Source organism: Emys orbicularis, chromosome 2, assembly GCF_028017835.1.
Source record: "Emys orbicularis isolate rEmyOrb1 chromosome 2, rEmyOrb1.hap1, whole genome shotgun sequence".
Classification (NCBI taxonomy): domain Eukaryota; kingdom Metazoa; phylum Chordata; order Testudines; family Emydidae; genus Emys; species Emys orbicularis.
The window spans coordinates 219,754,098-219,773,215 of record NC_088684.1 but is presented as its reverse complement, the minus strand read 5'-3'; the positions used below and the strand labels follow the sequence as shown (position 1 = coordinate 219,773,215).

The 19,118-nt window shown below is 40.2% G+C and overlaps 1 protein-coding gene across 1 annotated transcript in view; it reads right to left on the bottom strand.

The window, feature by feature from the left end:
- Positions 1–18,646, bottom strand: part of TOPAZ1 (testis and ovary specific TOPAZ 1) — a 101,959-nt gene extending 83,313 nt beyond the window's left edge. Inside the window, exons 1-5 of the mRNA XM_065398416.1 lie at positions 16,831–18,646; positions 12,659–15,200; positions 7,279–7,346; positions 6,851–6,981; positions 3,836–3,903 (exon numbers count right to left, since the gene is read on the bottom strand). Coding sequence (XP_065254488.1) covers positions 3,836–3,903; positions 6,851–6,981; positions 7,279–7,346; positions 12,659–15,200; positions 16,831–18,646 — 4,625 coding nt within the window. The remainder of the gene's footprint in view (positions 1–3,835; positions 3,904–6,850; positions 6,982–7,278; positions 7,347–12,658; positions 15,201–16,830) is intronic.
- Positions 18,647–19,118: the final 472 nt, after the last annotated feature.

Sequence of the window (19,118 nt, the reverse complement as noted above, 5' to 3'; positions counted from 1 at the left end):
TTTCTCTACAGCTAAAAGAAAAGGGAATAGGGGATGTTGTTAAAATGAAAAAAATATTTTTTACATTTCAAGTTTGTTTTAACGGTTTTCCCTTGTTTTTTTGTATCTTTAATAAGATTAAAAAGATTTTTAATTACACGTTTGCCATAGTACTAAGTAGGCCGAGGTCGATTGACTAAACCCCAAACCTTGTTTAAAACAATTTAGGGTCGGGCAGTTACAGGTCACGTCAACACCTTTTACTCTTTGGGCCCATTTATTTCATCTAAATTAACACAACATGTGCCCCTTATGGGTCTGTCAAGGAAGGCACTGGTCTGAAGCTCAAGTATGGGCTTCCTAGAAGCTATGCCCCTCTATGTTGCATGGGATCTACATGGTCCAGACAGGTCTGATTTGCCTGGTGTTCTCAACCTGGGATACGAGTTGGTATTCTCTTGGGTGGGGGGAAGATGCACCTGCTATAGAAGTGGCAATAGAGGGAGAAGAATAGGCCCACAGGCCCCCTTACGGGCCTTACCACATTCTCCAGTGTTGGTGGTATCCATGCTGTCTCTGGTGTCTTCCATCCACAACCTGTAGGGAAGTGGAGGGAGAGGTTGGAGCAGGAGGTGGCTGAACTCCACAGTCAGAGGTGTGATGGCTGGTATGGACTATAGGACTTCAGGTGCAGTCTTTCATTTGTTGTGTTGCCCTCCTGAATCCAGTCCCCTTGTGGAGATGGAGAGAGTGGGGGCTACTTGTCCCAGAGCCAGTTCTTTTCCAATCTTGCCTGTCTCCTTTCCTGCTGGGGGGCAGGGAACCAAAACAACTCTGCCCAGGCTGGGCTGCTTCTTGCTCAGAAGAGCCAGCTTCTCTGAACCTGATAGGCAGTTCCCTCCTTGCCTAGGGAAGGGGAGCTGAAGTCACGCCACCCAGAGTGGGTTGTAAGGGAAACTACCTCTGCCCACAGAGCCAGACAATCTCCCCAATGAAGAGCACAGAGACTTTTTTTGGCCTAGCTCTGACCCTGAAGCTTGCAGAGACACCAACTACCACAAATGCCTCAAAGGGGAAGTGAAACAATCACCCCAAAAATCAAGTGCAACCCTCAGACATAGCTGGACATAGAGGAGTTATTGAAACAAACCGTTAGTCTAAAAATTTGAAATAAAGCTTGGAATTTTCCTCAGGAAATGTCTACAGCAGAGGGGTATGGCTGAGCTGCCAGCTGCTGTGGTGGCAGGTAAAACTAGAGGGAACTTCAGGAGAAGGAGCATTCCTATGCTGCTAGTGACTGACAGGTCTGGTTCTGTCCCCAAGCTGTAAAGATGTAGAAGTACACATTATAACAGATCTGTGAACCTTAGCACAGAGAAAGTGTATTTGTTAAATGGTTTAAAAAAAAAAAAAAAGTAAATTTATTCCCCAGACCCTATTCCAGTTTGCAAACACATGCACTGCTGGTATATTGGATTTTTGTGCATGCACCTTGTTAAGAGCAGTACATCATTATTTTAGTTCATTCTTGTTGAAAAAAGTTTGTTTTTCTTAATTATTTCTGTACATTAGCCAACCTTTTCCAGGCTACCACTCTTCTAAACTTGTTCACAATTTTTGATTTGTCAAGATGGTAAATTAAACTGGTTCATAGTCAATCTTTTTTGCTCTGATGCTCTAAGTAGATTGTCATTAAAGCAAATTTCTTTCAGTTCAGCAGTTTAAAGTAATTTAGCGGACTACCCCACAAGCTGAATTTTAAGATAGAGAGGTCTGGTTGTTCTCTACTCTGCAAAATGTGCATTTCAAGTAAAGGAGTACATCTTTATTCCAATGCTATATCAGGAGAAACACGCTAAAGCAATGGGATTTTATTACTTGCAGTATTTTATAAATAGAATAAAAATCAGATGCAAATACATTTGTGCCCAGTGTAGTCTACTTACCTGTGTAGTGGTGACAACTAGAAAGACTTAAGTGCCAGTGTCAACAGCGCTATGTCAATGGGAGAGCTTCTCCTGCTGAAATAGCTACCACAGCTCACAGGAGCTAGAGTAATTAAGTCGACGGGAGAGCTATTTCCCATTAACTTAGAGTGTCTGCAGTGCAGATGCAACGCTGTAAACTCTGTAGTGTAGCTATAGCCTGTCTCTCTCTCTTTCCCACTTTCCAGAGCCTCCTGGTTGCTGAGTGAGTGACTAAAACTTCAGTTACCCTACCTTTCCTCCAGTTTCCTGGATGCTGCCCTGGATACATGTGTTTCTCAAAAGATTTCCCCCACTCTCAGCTTTTGGGTCAATCCAAGTACACAAAGCACACAAGCACATGCTTAAGTTCCAGTGATTTCAACTGGACATACTTGAATTTAAGTATGTGCTTAAGTGTCTTGCTATCTCAGGGACACAGTACATAGTTTCTGCAGCCTGACTCTGCTATAGATCAAAGAATTCCCATGCTAGAACGGACAGATATTGATCCAATTCTTTGACTGCTGCACAGTTCTAAACAGCAGCAGTGAATATTTACACTCTTTATTTTCACTGTGACAGCTTAGAAAATCTTTGAGCAGCAACAGACACACTTGGGCTGACTAAGAACTGGCAGATATCACTTCATGGTTTAACCCTGGGTTCACATTTGCAAGATTACTTTTGCAATCTTAAACTTAATTAAAAAAATTAAAGCTTAGTTTCTGCAGAAGTTGATGACATTAACCTGGAAAAGTTTCCTATTGGTCAAATATAAGTGGATTTGGTAAGCATTGACAATAAATTTTGTTCCAGACTGGGGAATCGTTTTCAATGGAAATAAATATTCGTAGTGTGACAGGCATACAATTTATCTGAACACTAGGGTTAGGAAACAAAACTATTTCTATTGTTGAAAATATTGAGTGACACTAATAAGAATACCACCTCTGTCACTCCCAATATCTATATTGTAAATACTGGAGAGCCAATGTCCAGTACTGCTAGAACTGGTGACACTACAGAATGAAAGACTCGTACCTCTATTCTTGCAACGCTCACACTAGCCACATTTAGCAAATGACTATGATCTTTCATAGTTATGAGAATTACAGCAACCTAAGCATTTTGCGTGTTTTTGGAAGAACTAGGCTACAACTTGATTTGGAAAAAAAAAGTCTCCTCCTTCTTTAAATGGAAAAATTAAGAAATTTTCAAACTGGAGTTCCCCTCCATTTCCAATCTTTTATTATGAAGTGTCTAGACACAAAATGTCTTGCCGCTCCAAACAAGCTATTATTATATAAATCAACATAATATATGTAAAAATGTTTTCTATAGAGTTGCTAGAATTTTGCATTGCCATATTCTAGTAAAAAACTAGCCAATATATGCACTTGAGCAGTTTTAGACAAAATCTTATCATAGCCAATTATTTCCTGGATTATTTTAATTTTGTCAAATTATTAGTTCTACAAGACAGCAAATCCAAATATAGTCAATATTACTACTTTATAGTTCACCACCTCAAGACTGATCATCCATACTGGAATACATTTTCAACTGCATTCATTCTGAGATGCTTGAATAGGTAAGACTCAGATATATCAGACAAAATATATTAACTGCAGACAATCAAAATTCCGTCCACTATACCAGGATATAACAGTAACTACATTACACCTCTGATACTTCTGGCTCTGTAAACGTATTAAGTGATGTCAGTTTAATTTTCTACATAAATAGTGATGATATAAAGTGGGGGGAAAAAGAGTAAAAATCAGGCTGATGAGATTTGGTTAAAAAAAGTTGCTTTTCACTTTATCATTAGCATACATTACTCAAGAAGAAATAGCATACATTACTCAAAGGTATGTCACCACACATACCTTTTTTCAGCTTCATGAATATTTACTTTTTCTTCTTTTATAGCGTCCGACTTGCCTGAAAAACTGTACTGTGAAATGATTATAGTTTAAATAAATGTAAATTCAGATAACTATCCTGTATATCAAACAATCTTTCATAATTGTGCCCAGTGTAAGAACATAAGAAGGGCCATACTGGGTCAGACCAAAGGTCCATCTAGCCCAGTATTCTGTCTTCCAACAGTGGCCAATGCCAAGTGCCCCAGAGGGAATAAACAAAACAGGTAATCAAGTGATCCATTCTGTAGCCCATTCCCAGCTTCTGGCAAACAGAGGCTAGGGAAACCATCCCTGCCCATCCTGCCTAATAGCTATTGATGGCCCCATCCTCCATGAACTCATAGGCGCCAACTCCGTGGGTGCTCCAGCCCCAGAGCAAGCACAAGGAAAAATTAATGGGTGCTCTGCACCTACCGGCAGCCAAGCTTCCCTCACCCCCACCCCACCTCCTCCTCTTCCCCTGAGCGTGCCGCGTCCCCGCTCCTCTGCCTACCTCCCAGCGCTTCCTGCCCAGCCACCGCCAAACAGCTGTTTGGCAGCGTTAGCACACTCGGGAGGAGCAGGGATGCAGCGTGCTCAAGGGAGGAGGCGGGGCCGGGGATTTGGGAAAGGAGTTGGAATGGGGGTGGGAAGAGGCGGGGCCTCATGGAAGGGGTGGAGTGGGGGTGGGGCTGGGGGCAGAGGGAGGGGTTGAGCACCCACGGGAAAGAGGGAAAGTCGGCACCTATGCATGAACGTATCTAGTTCTTTTTTGTACATATAATATTTTACACACACAAAGTTTCTGCATATCATCTCCACTTTAATGGGGGCTCAAACGTGAGCAGTTATCTTTTACTATACAAAATCTAATGCAGATAATAGCAACTACGGTTATCTAAAAGGGAAACAAATTTACATTCATTTGACTTTTTCTTAAGCTAATACTGCTACACGTAAGATTATTATAAATGAAAGATCAGAGGAAAAACATCCTTTTCAGATTGTCCATAGTCTGTTTCATGTTTTTCCCATATAGTTAGTTTCACCTGAGGTTTGTTGGATTTTTCACACAACCTCAGGAAAAAGAAACAGGAAAAATGTTGCTGAAAACACAAAAATTGGCAAGGGGACTCAAAACAAATATTCTTCATTCAACCCTCTCCTTCTCCAAATATGAATGACTAATTTTCCATCCCTACTGAGGAAGAGTTGAGGTTATGATGTGTTATATGTGGTATATGATGGTTGTTCAAGTGGCAAAGTTTATACCTTGGGGAGAGGAGTAGAGGGTATGTACCAGGGGTTGCCGAACTTACTGAGTCTCTGAGCCGCGTACGACAATCTTCATTAGTTCGAGAGCCGGGGTGCACCTGCTGGGACTCGGGGCTTCAACCCCGTTCCTGCTGAAGACCTGAGCCCCAGCAGGCATGCCCCGTGGGACTGTAGCCCTGACACTCCTCTCCCCACTAGGCAGAAGCCCCTACCCCATCACCCTGCTGCAAGGCAGAGGTCTCATGCTCCCAAGTCTGGTAGGTGGAGAATGGTGAAGACGTAGGGGGTTCTGTGACCTGCACTGTAACTGTAAAAGAGCCGCATGCTGCTCATGAGCCAGAGTTTGGCCACCCCTGGTATATATTGCTGTCTTGGACACTACAGGAAGACAAGACAAGACACCAGGAATGTGGCTTAATTAGGCTGCAACTTTATTAAGTAACACATATAGGAGCTATCTTGGAATTACTCCTATAGTACAGGTCATCTTTCCTTCTTCTGTAATCCATACCTTGCAGCGGAGTACTATTATCACTCCTCTCACCCTGTTAACCTGGTCCCAGCCCGCTGCAGGGGCTCAGTCGTCCTCCCTCATATGAGGGTTAAATGTGTGGTGAAGAGAGAGTTTGTCTATCCACTGCCTCTGACATTAGGGAGCCCTGACCCCATTCCCCATTTTCTTTAGGAGATGGAGTCACAGTTTAAGGCCAAAAGGGACCAACAGATCATCTAGTCTGACCTCCTCTGTATCACAGGCCATCAGTACCCAACAGCACCCACCCACTAAAGCGAATTTGCTTCCAATTCCAGTTTATCAGGGAACCAGATCCCCTGTTGATCACTACCTGAGCTAAGCACCTGCCAAGATACAACAGAATTAATTTTACAACTTAACCTACCCTGGGCTGCTTAGAGGAAGGTGAAAAAATCCACAGCACCCTGGCCAATCTGGCAGTGAGGAGAAATTCCTTCCCAATCTCAAAAAGGTAATTAGCATGAGGCCACAGGATCCAAAAAACAGAGTCCTACTCTAATTTCAAGGGGTGGAGGAAAGAATTTTTCTTCCTTGTGTAGAATGGTCTCCTTAGGGCTTATAAACTCTCCTCTTAAGTTCTAGGGAGCCAATCAGCTTATATAGCATCCCTTCTGTCACAATCAATCAGCCACAGAGCCTCTCTCTTCCCCTTCTTAAGTCCAGCAGAAGAGGGGTGTGGGACAATTCTTAAAAGGGCCAGTGCTTTTTCTTTCCCCTGCAGGCCCAAAGCAGGCTGCAAAGTGGAGAACATCTGATACCATAACTTCATTTCCTTGCTTTTCTTGCTTTTTGTTAGGTATGTTATATACAGACCAGTCTTAATGGACATATAATGCAGTGTTTGTGCATATTTTTATTAGAATAACCTGATTTATATTATTGGTAAGACATGAGTAATGTTACCGTAATTAATATGGTAATATCTTTTTCAAGTTAAAATTTTAAATTGAATTGTCCGTAACAAAACGGAAAAATAGTTTGTCAAATAAGACTCTGACCTGGTCTACAGCACATATTAAAGTAATCAATAAAACCCTCTTTAGAAAAGCAGCTGTACCCTTCACTACATAAAATTAAAGTGTAACATGAATATGAAATACCATTAGTAATTAGAATATTCTATGTGAACTATTTTCATTCCTGCCTAGATTAGTTTGTGACATAATGCAATGTACTTTCTTTAGTACCTTCTCATCCATATGAAAATCCTTTAAGAGTTCATCTGATTCAATCAGCTGCCCATCCTCAAAAGACTCCTCAATTACACCTCCCAAAGGACAGCTTCCACTTGAGGAATCATGTTTTTGAATCTTATTAGCTGAAAAGGTGGAACATATTACTGCGAAGTCTTCTATATTAAGCTGTTATAGCGATGAAATTTAAGAACTCATATTGCTTCCTAAATGTGAAATTTGTATAAAATTATTTCAATATGAAAGCTTAAAGAGTTTCTTCAAAGTAAATATTACAGTAATAGAGAAGCAAGAAGGGATATACTATTGATCTGACAAATTTTCTAATTTATTTTAGAAAATAATTAAGGTATGGGTTTTGCTACTGAATACCTACATATCTGTTCTCCCTAACTACGCATTTTAAAAATTTCCATTCTTACCCATCAGCAGTGCATCATATGAATCTGTGCCAGATTTCAATGTTCCAGATTCTTGAATGGGACTCTCTCTGTTTTAAACAAAAAGTACATTTCAAATCTCTAGTAAAGAGGCAGACTAACCTAACCTAACTACACAAAATCAAAGCTTTCCAGTCCAACAATGAATGCTTTCAGCTATGGACAGAACATGTTTACAGCATAACAGTCCCACTATGAGTTAGTTTTTCTACACTCACATATTGCTTTCCTTGAAAATCCCCCCTTCTAAACACATTCACAATTGTTTTAGTATTATCGTAAGTATAGTAGTAATATTTACATAATTAAAGTTCTTCAATTTTGGCTTTTCTCCTCAACACACCTTTGCCTAAAATAATGTTGGGGGAATCTTTCACATCAAAGGTCAGACAAATCCAGCAGTTACAGAAAATAAGGAAGATTTGTAAATACTGTGTTAGTTAACCAGTTCACCAATTTCAAAATATTTATAACACCTTTCCTGCAAGATGAATCCCAAAAGGTATTTATTGAAAATGTTACTAATTTACGTAGACTTCACCCACTTCTGGAGTGAAACACAGTACGGCAATATTACACAATTTTAGCTAGGAAAAGAAGAATACTGCATTCAACAAACATTGTGGCTTAAAAATTGGTACAGTCTGAAAAATTCCTATTTCCCAGAAACCAGGAACAAGTAAAAGTGTTATCTGAAAAGTGCAACCAGAATTACTCAGCAGGCAAGAAACTCCACAAGGCAACTGAGGAGACCTGGGGGCATACTGAGCAACATCATGGCACAGCAGTAATGAGCTGCCAGTCTTAGCAAGGTGATCAGAGAGGGCAGGTAGGAATGGAAACATTCTACCTTGGGGAAATTTAGCAAACAGAGTACAAGGTTTTGCATTATGCACAAGTCAATGTATATAGACACTTGGCTTAAATACAAATATCTCAGTGGACTGACAAAAATTCATAGAAAGTTAATTATCCATGAGTTTCACGTCAAACAAAATGTTTACTTTGCAGAAACTATACGGAGCTTTCTGATTAAAGGCAGTCTTTTTATAAGTGTTTCTCCCCACAACATGTGACATTTTTGTTAGTCATATGAAATGCAAAGGATCAGACAATGAGTTATTTTGTTCACAATTATTAACTGCTCTGTAAAATGAATGTCAGAAGATCTGCTTACCTGCCAAACATTATTTTATTTTTAGAGATTTGAAATTGCCCTAAATCTTGGCTCAAAGTATCTTAAAATAAGTATGAAAGACTTCATAGAAACAACTGAGGTTGTCTCAGAAATTTAGATTTATTACTGTACTTGCTGATGATCCATTCACAGGCCTACATCTGAGTAACGAGCCTATGTACGTCACATTCATGCAGGACTGGAAAATATACCGTCTTTGCTGATGTAGCACATTTGAAATATAGAACAGCTGATGGTATCCCATAGAAATAGTATTAGAAGGTCTAGGAATTAGAATAGCTCCAGTTAAACATGCTTGGCTTGAATTTAGATGGTATATTGAACATGGGCTTTTCAAATGGCATGCTGCAGGCCAAGTTTAGACAAGAAACTCTTCACATTATTGTGTACTGAATCAACCACAACTGTGAGCTTTCTATTCTAGATAGCAAAAACGAGATTTCCCTATCATAAAGACTGAATTTAGAAAGATTTTCACACTTTACTGTTTAAGTACAGGAGCTCTTGTTGATGCCTTAGAGGCAAATGAGCTATTTTTGGTTGATCTTCACCATGTAGACTGCTTTGCTAGTCAGGTCTGAACACTAGAGACAATGATCAAAAAGAGACTGTTTTGCTTGTCATCCACACACAAGAAGCAAACTCGGGGTCATTCTTAAAGAGACCAAAACAGGCAAGACACAGGGCATATTGTATTGTATCAACTTAAGTAATCACAGTGACTGAAGCTAGAAAATGCTATGCTAGAACTCATAGCAGTGGAAACAATTCTGCTTTATGTCCTAAAACTTATCAGAGATGAAAAATGTGAAAGAGTAAACCCTTAAAGTTGCCAGTGCACATAGAGAACATATTCATCAGGATACAGCAACTACCATTCACATGGTTTCAATGCTTTGACTCCTAAAAGAAGCCTAGAGACAAGAGAGAACTGGCCCATTATAGCAACTAACAGTCTATTAGCGCCTCGATTTTGAGTTAGGAGGAAAAAGCTAGTTATAGAGCATAAATTATAGAATGTATGATGCAAGAATCTGGCAAGCCGATATAACTTTCCATGGCAAATCAAGGGAAGGTTCTGACAAGCTACAGACTCCTACATTTTCATTTTTAGAGACAAGCTGGGTGAAGTATCATCTTTTACTGGACCAACCAGACTGCCAACCCCAGCCATCAGTTGAGCAGGCCTGAATTAGAGTGTGTGCACACATCTAATCCTTGGATAATCTTCTTAATTTATGAGCCTCAATTTCAGCATTTATACAATGGGAGTTATATTTACCTACTGTATAGAGATGCTGTGAAACCTAAGAAAATTTTACTGAAGTATTATATAAGAGCAAATATTACACAGCAACTAACAGGGAAAAGAGCTCAGAAGTTTTAGGCTCCCAGCCCTGAGTATTTTACTTTAGGCCTCAGGGCCTGAGAGGCGGAACAACCTTCTCTAGCTTTTAAGCACTTGTATGTTTTGACCAGCCCTGCTTTGTAAATCACTATACAATTAGCTAGCTTTGTATCATATCAACATTTAAGGCCACCTTTTAAAAAGTATTTTCAGCTATATATGCACCATGATATGGTGTATTTCAGATCATTTTAAAACTAAACGGTTCTCAAATGTTCTTTCAAGCTTTCCCTGAAGAATGTTTAGGGTGGGTTTTTTTGGTTTGGTTTTTGTTGTTTAACAATGGGAAAAAAATATTTAACTGACTTTTTTCTCCTTCAAACACCAAAAAGTCATATTCAGGTAGAGACCAAGAATAGAAAGTTTCAGCCCAAAGGTGAGTATTTTGGAATGAGCCAGGGCTCAGAAACAGGTGGGGGGGAGGGATACCAATTAACCGTACCAGCACTTCTCTGAAGCTAGTACTTTGTTCTTCAGAATCACAGCTTCTTTTTAAAAACAAATTTTCTAAGTTGTTATAGTTGTGAAGAAAACTTCAAAAACGTGAACCAAACGTAACCAAGGCAGAAAAATCTGGTCTCTAGAGACTGGGAACAATAGGTCTGATATTTGTTCTTCCATTAAGGTGTTAACTCATATCCCAGTGATAGTTAATAATGTTGACATTTAAATTATTTCATTCCTCATGTATGTAAGGAGAGGGAGAATGACAGATCTATACAATATACTGTGAGTCAAGTCTCATCTTGATGCCAAAAGAAGGTGGCACTTGGGAGATACCACCAATTATTTTTTTCTCAAATCAAGGAGCCAGCAAAGCCCATGGCATACTGAAACCCCACCAAGGCAGAGCCAAGTTCAAAGAGCTCAATGGAGCTTAGAGAGCATGCAAAAACATATTCTGAACATCTGCAAAATGCATGGTGGGCAGTGTCTCATTTTGGTGCCGTCTCGGGGAAGATCTTGGAAGAGCACCTCCCACCTTTTCCCTCCTCAAGCTGACTCCTGGTTATGAGCATGTGATAACTGGAATCTCAAACTACAGCAGTCACCACAAACTTTCACCCTTGGTTATGAGCACATGAAAAACCATGTGGACTGGATGTCTCAAGAGTTTGGTAATGGACGTACAAAGCTTTCCACAGGATTTCAATCTGACATCCCGATTAGCTCTTAGCAACATATGTTCGTATCATGAAACACATCATTAATTGGTACCCTTGATGGCCCTTAGTAAAAAGGACAAGGAATAAATGGGTATGGGAACTGATCCTTAGACATATTTCCCCTAGCTCATGCTTAAGGATCAGCGGTAAGGCAACATGTGAGAAATACTGTTGCAACCCCGATAATATGATCTATCACTTCTTCTGGGAACAGAAAACTTCATTTTCTATTAATAATAATGTCACCTTCTTGGAGCACTAAACTGTCAAACCCTGAGACCAACGTTTATCTGCATGAGTTAAGAAACTGTCCTAAAGGTCTTTGGATTTGTTTTTGTTGTTTTTTTTTTGTTTGGTTTTTTGTTTGTTTGTTTTTTGCTGCTGCTCCTTTACTTTCTCAAAAGTGAGATTCTAAGATACACAGTTAAAATTAAACTTTAAAATGGATATTTAAATCACACACTTCAGCACTACCCTAAGCAAACTTCCTACTTTCCTCCTTTGTACACCATAGTTTCAGGAAAGGGAGAGGGAGATAACTGTCAAGGAGGATTTCAAGGTAAGAAATTGGCAATATTTAAAAAAAAATAGTTTAAAATGTTAGTTGTAGTATTAACCTAAAAAAAGGTAAAGATGACAGGGAGCAAAGAGCATGAACAGAGGAAGCAAATAAAAATTGAACGGGAAGGCACTTGTCTTCAGGTCTTTGGAGAAAATCCTGTACTATAAACCTCTATGCAAGTTTTATACTTTTCTCATAAGATTACCAATTTTGTACAACAGCTAATATATCAAGCAGCTATAAAAAGATTTTGAGTCTCTCTAAACACACATGGTGAGCTGCCATTTATAGAAGGTTGCTAATACATTTAATTCTGCTCTCCCTCCTTTACTGTACCTTACTCTGATCTCAATACATAGATCAAACACCACAATGCAAGACTGGTAAAAATATTGACTAGAACCTAGTAGACAAATTATAGTTTTAAAAACTATTCAGCATGTGAGAAAAACGTATTGTTACTATTTGGATAACCAAAAATCACTTACTCATGGGAATGCAGAAACAGCAGAAGTTATAGCAATAGAAAAAGTTATAAATATTTTAAAATGCCATACTACAATATAAAGCTATCATTAAGGGGACACTAATGAGATAATTCATATATACATCGTTACAGCATTACCAGTATTACTCCCACATCTTACTTTAAAAGAATTTTAAATAATTAATTTCCTTCTCAGCATTTTTTTTTCCATTTCACTCAGCCTGACCAATTCAGTTACTTTGGTTTATAATCAGCTTTACTTTCTGGTTCTCATGCAGTAACCATACGTTGTGTTTGGATTCAGAACTTTGCCAAAAAAATGTTTAAATTCCCAAAGTCCATTTTTGCTGATTTTTTTTCAATTTCATGAAACTGTTTCTGTTCACATTGAATGCATAACTGTGCTGCCCACTCTACTAAACATACACATATACAGCGTTTTGGGGGAAACCTGAATACTTGAACTAAACTAAGTTGATGTCTCAATGTACTCAGTATTACACAAATATTTTTTATGAAGGTAAAGCAATGATATGCATACCTAAAGTAATCCCTTGAATCCTTAGTTTCTGGAAGGATAAGGCATTTTGGCTTGACATCCTGTTTTTCCTCCGAGGTAGTACTGATATTACAGTGCTTTTCAGTCACATGGTTCATTGTGAATGCAAGCTCCCCTTCATCAGTGGTTCCAAAAAGGTCAGGGTCATCCTGAATTACATCAATCACAAGAATATCATCTTCATAAGCCTTAAGAACATCTGGAAAGTTTTTAATCTTACTCTGTGCAAGATCCATTCTTGACTTCTTTTTATCATCATCATGCATTTCTAATGAAACAGAATGGTCAACTGTTTTACTGGAATAATCTAGTGTGCGACTTTGCTCTATAGGTGCAGTAGCAGAAGAGTCAGTAACATCCTCAAGAGCAGATGACTCCAATTCTCCCTCAAGAAAAGCACACTGATATGTAGAAACATGTTCAGAAAGTATATTTATTTCATTTGAAAGACTTTCAGAACCACCACTGCCAAAGTCCTTACTGCTCATTTGGTCAGCATTTTCCTTTGAGGGGATTACAGAGATATCTGCCTCTTCAGAGATAGGTTGCTGCTCAGAGACTACCATAGAGGAATTCTCCTCGGCTCTGTTCTGCCTTGCTGAAGCAGCAGCAGATTTGTGAAGACGTTCCAGTGGACTGTATGTTTCTTTATCTAATGATCTAATACAGTCCACTTTCCTGGATTCAGTTTTATTTTTGCGTAAAGGAATTTTGAAATTTGATAGATTTCCCGGGTATAACATTTTCATTAAGTTTGGAATTGTAACTGTTTTTTTCATCATTGATGTCTTATGATTAACAATCATTTTACTTGTATTGTCATCTTCAGATATACCATCATGGAGCGCCATCATCAGATTTTTCTTTGTTAAAGCGCCTTTGTTTTTATCATCTTGTTTTTGTTTTACTGCCAAATTTAAGATCACCTGAGCTTCATGGACAGCTTCAGACTTAGAAGCTATGGGACTACTATCCACTGATGACTCTAGATTTTCATTACAGGTGACTCTCAAAGTCCCACAAATATCCAATGATGACGACTCTGGTGTTCTAACAGAAGTCAGACATTCAATGTTAGACTCCATTGTTATTTTACATGCAGATTCTTTGACACTTTCTGCCTCTAACATACTTAGCTCTAATTGCCTGGAGTTATCAGTTAAAACCATATCTCTTACAGCTTCGGTATTGTTTTCATATGAGCATTCCTGAGAACCAGAAGTTGAAGTTTTTCCTTCCAGGACAGACACGTGATTTTTATGAAACCATTCAGAAGTCCTAGCACATGATTCACGAGGCCAAACATTTTTACCAGACATTGGTACTATTCTTTGACAGCTATATAGCTGTAATTTCTCAACATTACTTATCAGTTTTTCATTTGACACTATACTCTCTCTCTTTTGGCAACTGGCATTATTGTAGTAATCAGAAATGTTGTCACTGACCAAAGTAACCACTTCTGGACTATTTGAGGTTTTCAAGCGGTCTTGTTGTTCTATACTTTCTGAATCAAAACCACCCTTTTCTCCTTTTGCAATTTCAGATAGCTGAAGTCTGTTCTCAAAACTACCTTCTGTTGCACAGGGTTTCAAGTGCATTTTTCTATTAATCGAGGCAGTACAACCATTTTGTGCTTCTTGAGTATTTGGTTCTAGATGGGGATTTGATTTTTGATCAAATGAAGATGAGGAAGTAGTTTCATTGCTATTTAACTCTAAAACTGCTAAAGAGTCTGTTGTGGCAGTTTTATCTTCCATATGTAACTCATATTCACAGTATTTGTTGTCCATAACTGGGAGAACATTCTGGACTGATGATTTTTCAAAAAGTTTCATCCTTTTCCTGGGCTTTCTATCAATACTCCACTTTCTTTCCCTCAAGCACTTACTGTTTTCATTTTGACAATTTTTTCTATTTTGGCATATTCCTTCTTTGTCAAATGATATACTTTTCTGTGTGGACATCTGCATTACATTAAGCTTGCTATTCACATCACTCTGTCCCATAACACTGTCAGGACAAAAAGTCTCTCTCTTACCCTGTGCTACATGCAAGAATCCACCACCAATTTTGTAACTGCAGTTGGTTGCATCAACTGAAGACTTTACAAATGTATTAAGGTAACGACAGTCATATAATTTTACAACTGGATTCTTTTCTACTGTGGATGGCAAGCTATTATGATAATTTGGGGTTTCTCTGCACTTTTCATCCTTAGACTTTACCAGTTTGCTCTTTGTCGCTTTATTTTCAGTTACTTTTACATCCAAATTCTGTAAACATCTGGTCTTGGTGAGTCTATTTCTTCTCCTGTTACACTGTTCTGTTGATCCCGTTTTTAAACCCGGGCATACTGGTATCTTGCGCTGAGTTCCATCTGACTTAGCTACCTGGAGAGATTCAGAGTAAGCTACTAGTGGTTTCTTTATGTTATAATCTTTTGATATATTTAGATCAGTCTCTAGCTGCTTTCCATCCTGTGCATCTGAGTCTTCCTTAACTTCTATTATTTTTTTCTTTGCTGATTTAAAAAAAACGAATGACAGTCAGTCTTACACACGAATACAAGTGCTTTAAGAAAAAACTGAACTATTGCCTTTTTAGAAAAAATACTACAAACATGGTTCTTCAAGACTATTATCTACCAAATAAAAACTATAGAGGTGAAATGTAGTTGTGTTACATTCTGACTAACATTTTTACATACAGAAAATAACTAGCATATTAACTGGCTTAAAATATCTGTTATATAAAGTCTTTACAGAATGCTAGGCTGTTATAAGAAAAAAATTTGAATGAACTGATAGTAACTTCAAACATATCCCAACTGGCAAATCAAACTAAAGTATTTTTGCAAGAAAATGCTAGATACTATTTCCACTTTTAAATTTTAGGCGAAGCCTTTTGTTCACATATTATGTGTTGAAATAAATATATTCATAAATTACGTGTTCAAGATCACCCGAGCAAAAAAAAAAAAAGCGCCCGTTTAAAAATTTAATTCAAGAAAAACCAGAAAGACAAATTCTTTATTATACTAAGCAAATTACTGTTCTTTTAACAGGAAATATTCATTATACCTAAAAATTGTATTTGTGAACATTTCATTGCAAATCTGAAAAAAAATATTGGTAAAACTCTGTGAGAAAGTTAATAATACTTCACATAATAATTAAACTAAGGCAATGGTTTTCAATCTGTGGTCCTGGGGGGGGGGGGGGGGAGGGGAGAGAGGGGGACACATACTACACCTCTACCCCAATATAACGCAAACCAATATAACATGAATTCAGATATAACGCAGTAAAGCAGCGCTCCGGGGGGCGGGACTGCGTGCTCCGGCGGATCAAAGCAAATTCGATATAACGTGGTAAGATTTTTTGGCTCCTGAGGACAGCGTTATATCGGGGTAGAGGTGTATGTCTAAGATTTCCGAAGCAGTTCGCACCTCCATTCTAAATTTTTTAAGGGTCCGCAAATGAAAAAAAGGTTGAAAACCACTAAACTAAGGTGCTTGTTTAATAAGATCTCAAATTTTCAAAATAGATTATAATTTCAGTATTTAAGTTTTTCCTATTGCAATAAATCATGCCTATCTGAAAAAGGGCTCAAATACATAATACTATTTTCAACAATACAGAAAAAAGTTCGTATTTCCATCAAGAAATTAGAGGCAACAACAATGCTCCTAGTTCCCAACCCGCATATTTATGGGCATAGACCTGACCCAAGTTTCCAATTCACTGGAAAGAAAACTCCTTCACAAATCGATTAATTTTACAAGTATATTTACAATCTCTCCCTCTTATGAGGATTTTACTTTGTATCTTTCAGCAAAATTTACAACTTTGTTTATTTTTAAATATCTCCCTAGTTCAAGTTGTCCCACTTTGAGAAAATCACAATTAACATGCAAAAAAAAAAACCGACCCCCCAAGGGCACTTTTTGTTTCTGTTGCTAGTGGGATATTACTTTGAATGGTATTTAAAAAGAGGCAATAAGGTTGAGAATTTGAAGCAATTGGGACAGCATCCTACAAACTAGAAGAGCAAAAAGACAGACAGCAAATGTATAAGCAGGGGAAGTAGAGGGGTATAGATATAAGACAGCAACATACAAATATATAGGCGGATACAGAATAAGATCTTACTAGGCTTTCTGATCTTTAATTTTAGTTCAGCTGAAACCACAGCCTCTTCCTTTCCATCTTTCTGTCTCTCACCATTGTCCTCTATTCTACTAATGAACAGATTATCAGTGGTTGTAGAATCCACTTCTTGCCCTACAACCTGTTGCTGCTCCATCTTCCCTCGTCTGCTCCCTCGAGTATTTCCAGCAGCAGAACCCCTGCCTGGCCTCCAGCACTGGGCTTCATAATCCTTCCCACATATCAGCCTTGACTGAGAAGCAGCCCAGGTCACCATCTTCACCCTTTCATCTGCTGAGGAGCCCCTGCTCCTCTTCCTGTGTTCTGAGGTTCCTGCTCCCCCCAAGTAAGTCCTACCCTTTTCCCCACAGGTCCCTGCTTCCTTCTGGGGCCCTGGTAGCCATAGTTCCACAGAAGAGCTCCTGCCTCTCCTTCCTGGGCTACATGCTCCCTCATGGAGGCCTAGACTGTGTGGCTGTAGTACCACCATGGAATGCCTGTCCCTTATCCTTGGGCTACCTGTACTCTCCTGGGGACCTGAGCTCTGGAGATATGATTCCTCAGTGGTGCATGAGTGCTTACCCCTCTTCTCCAGGCTTCCTACTTCCTCCTGGGTGCCTGAGTTTTGTAGTTGCAAGGAACGCCTGAACCTCTTTCCTGGGCTTACTGGTTCTTCTTGGAGGCTTAGTCTCTGTGGCTGCAGCACTGCCAATGAGTGTCTGCCCCTCTTCCCTGGGCTCTTTAGTTTCACTTCCACCAAAGACTGCCTACCCTTTTCCCCCAGACTCCTTTTTTCATCTAGAGGCCCTGACATCCTCACCTCTGTTAAAAAACATCTGTCCCTCTTCCCCGGGCTCCCTACTTTCTCCTGGGGTCCCAGGACAGATAAGGAGCGCCTGCCCCTCTTCCCAAGGTTCCCTGCTTCTACCCAAGCCTCTGTCCCTGCCAACAAACATCTGCCCCTTTTCACTGGGCTCTCTTCTCCCTCCTTGGGCCTTAGCACTCTTGGTTCAGAAAATGAGCGCCGGCTCCTTTTCCCCTGCCTCCCCACTTCCTCCTGAAGCCCCAGTTCTACCATGGTGCATCGGCTCCTCTCACTCAGGCTCACTGTTTCCTTCTCAGAGTCTGGGATTTGCAAGTCCAGTGCCATCAGGCTCCCTGCATCCTTCCCAGGCCCCAGCACTACTGGTTCTGACAAGGTGCATCTGTCACTCCTCTCTGGGCTCACCAGTTCTTCCTTGGGGCATGGAATTTGTAGCTTCAATTCCATTAAGGAATGTCTGCTCTTTTTCCCTGGGCTTCCTAATCCCTCTTGGTGCCCCAACAGCCCCAATTTTGCTAAGGAGCTACTTCTTAGTTTTCCCTCAATCCCTGTTGCCAATTTCTCTTCCAACCTAGTTCCAGAGGAAAACTGCTGCAATCCCTGTCCTCTTTTTCTACAGATAGCCTTTTCCCAACACCTCCCTACTGGCACCATCACCTTCTCCCAGACTTTAGTTGCAGCATGGTCTGAAACCTGTAAAGCTGCTTCTCTTCTGCCTCCAGCAGCAGCAATGCCTCTTCCTCTGCAGCCTCGTCTCCCTTCCTTTCTTTTACCTACAAGCCTCGTATTAGTCCCATGTTGCTCCTCTATAGATGCTACTGCTGGGAATGTGAGCTGCTCACATGGGACCCTAGAGAACAGGATAGGTGATGAAGAGCAGGATAAGGAATGCATTGCTTTTCTCTTTGCCTCCCGCTGAGGGTTCCCCTTGGCCGCAGAGAAGTCCCCAGAGTGGGCTCCCATCTCTGCATCCACAGGTTGTGGGCAGGGCCCCATCGTAGCAGTCACTGCCTCCCTGCTTAGCTGCACTTTCCGAGGTCTTAGCTGTGGCATCCTGCAGGCAGGGAAAGGGCCCCCAGGCTCTGCAGAAAAACTGCCTTTAGCAACAAGCGGCCACGGCAGAAACCACTCCCCCAGCTATACCACAAACCAACCTGGCCAGCCTCAGTATTTGGGTAGAAAGCAGGACCGATGGTGAAGAAACTCGGGGACAACCTGAGTGGCCTCCTAAACACAGCTCCAGATGGGCCAGGAGGGCTCAGACTTTGAGCGGTGGTGCCCCTAGCAGAGCAGCAGGATTCGGACAGAAAGCTACACCTGCCTGTAGAGGAGGTGCCCCCAGCCACCCTCCTGCTGCTCGTGGCCGGGGGTTGTTCTGAGTCTCTTGCCGGCCCAGAGAAAAGATTTCACGGGCTCCACCCCGCCCCGAGGGCGCTGAATTCCGCGCCCTCCACAAACTAAAGATCTG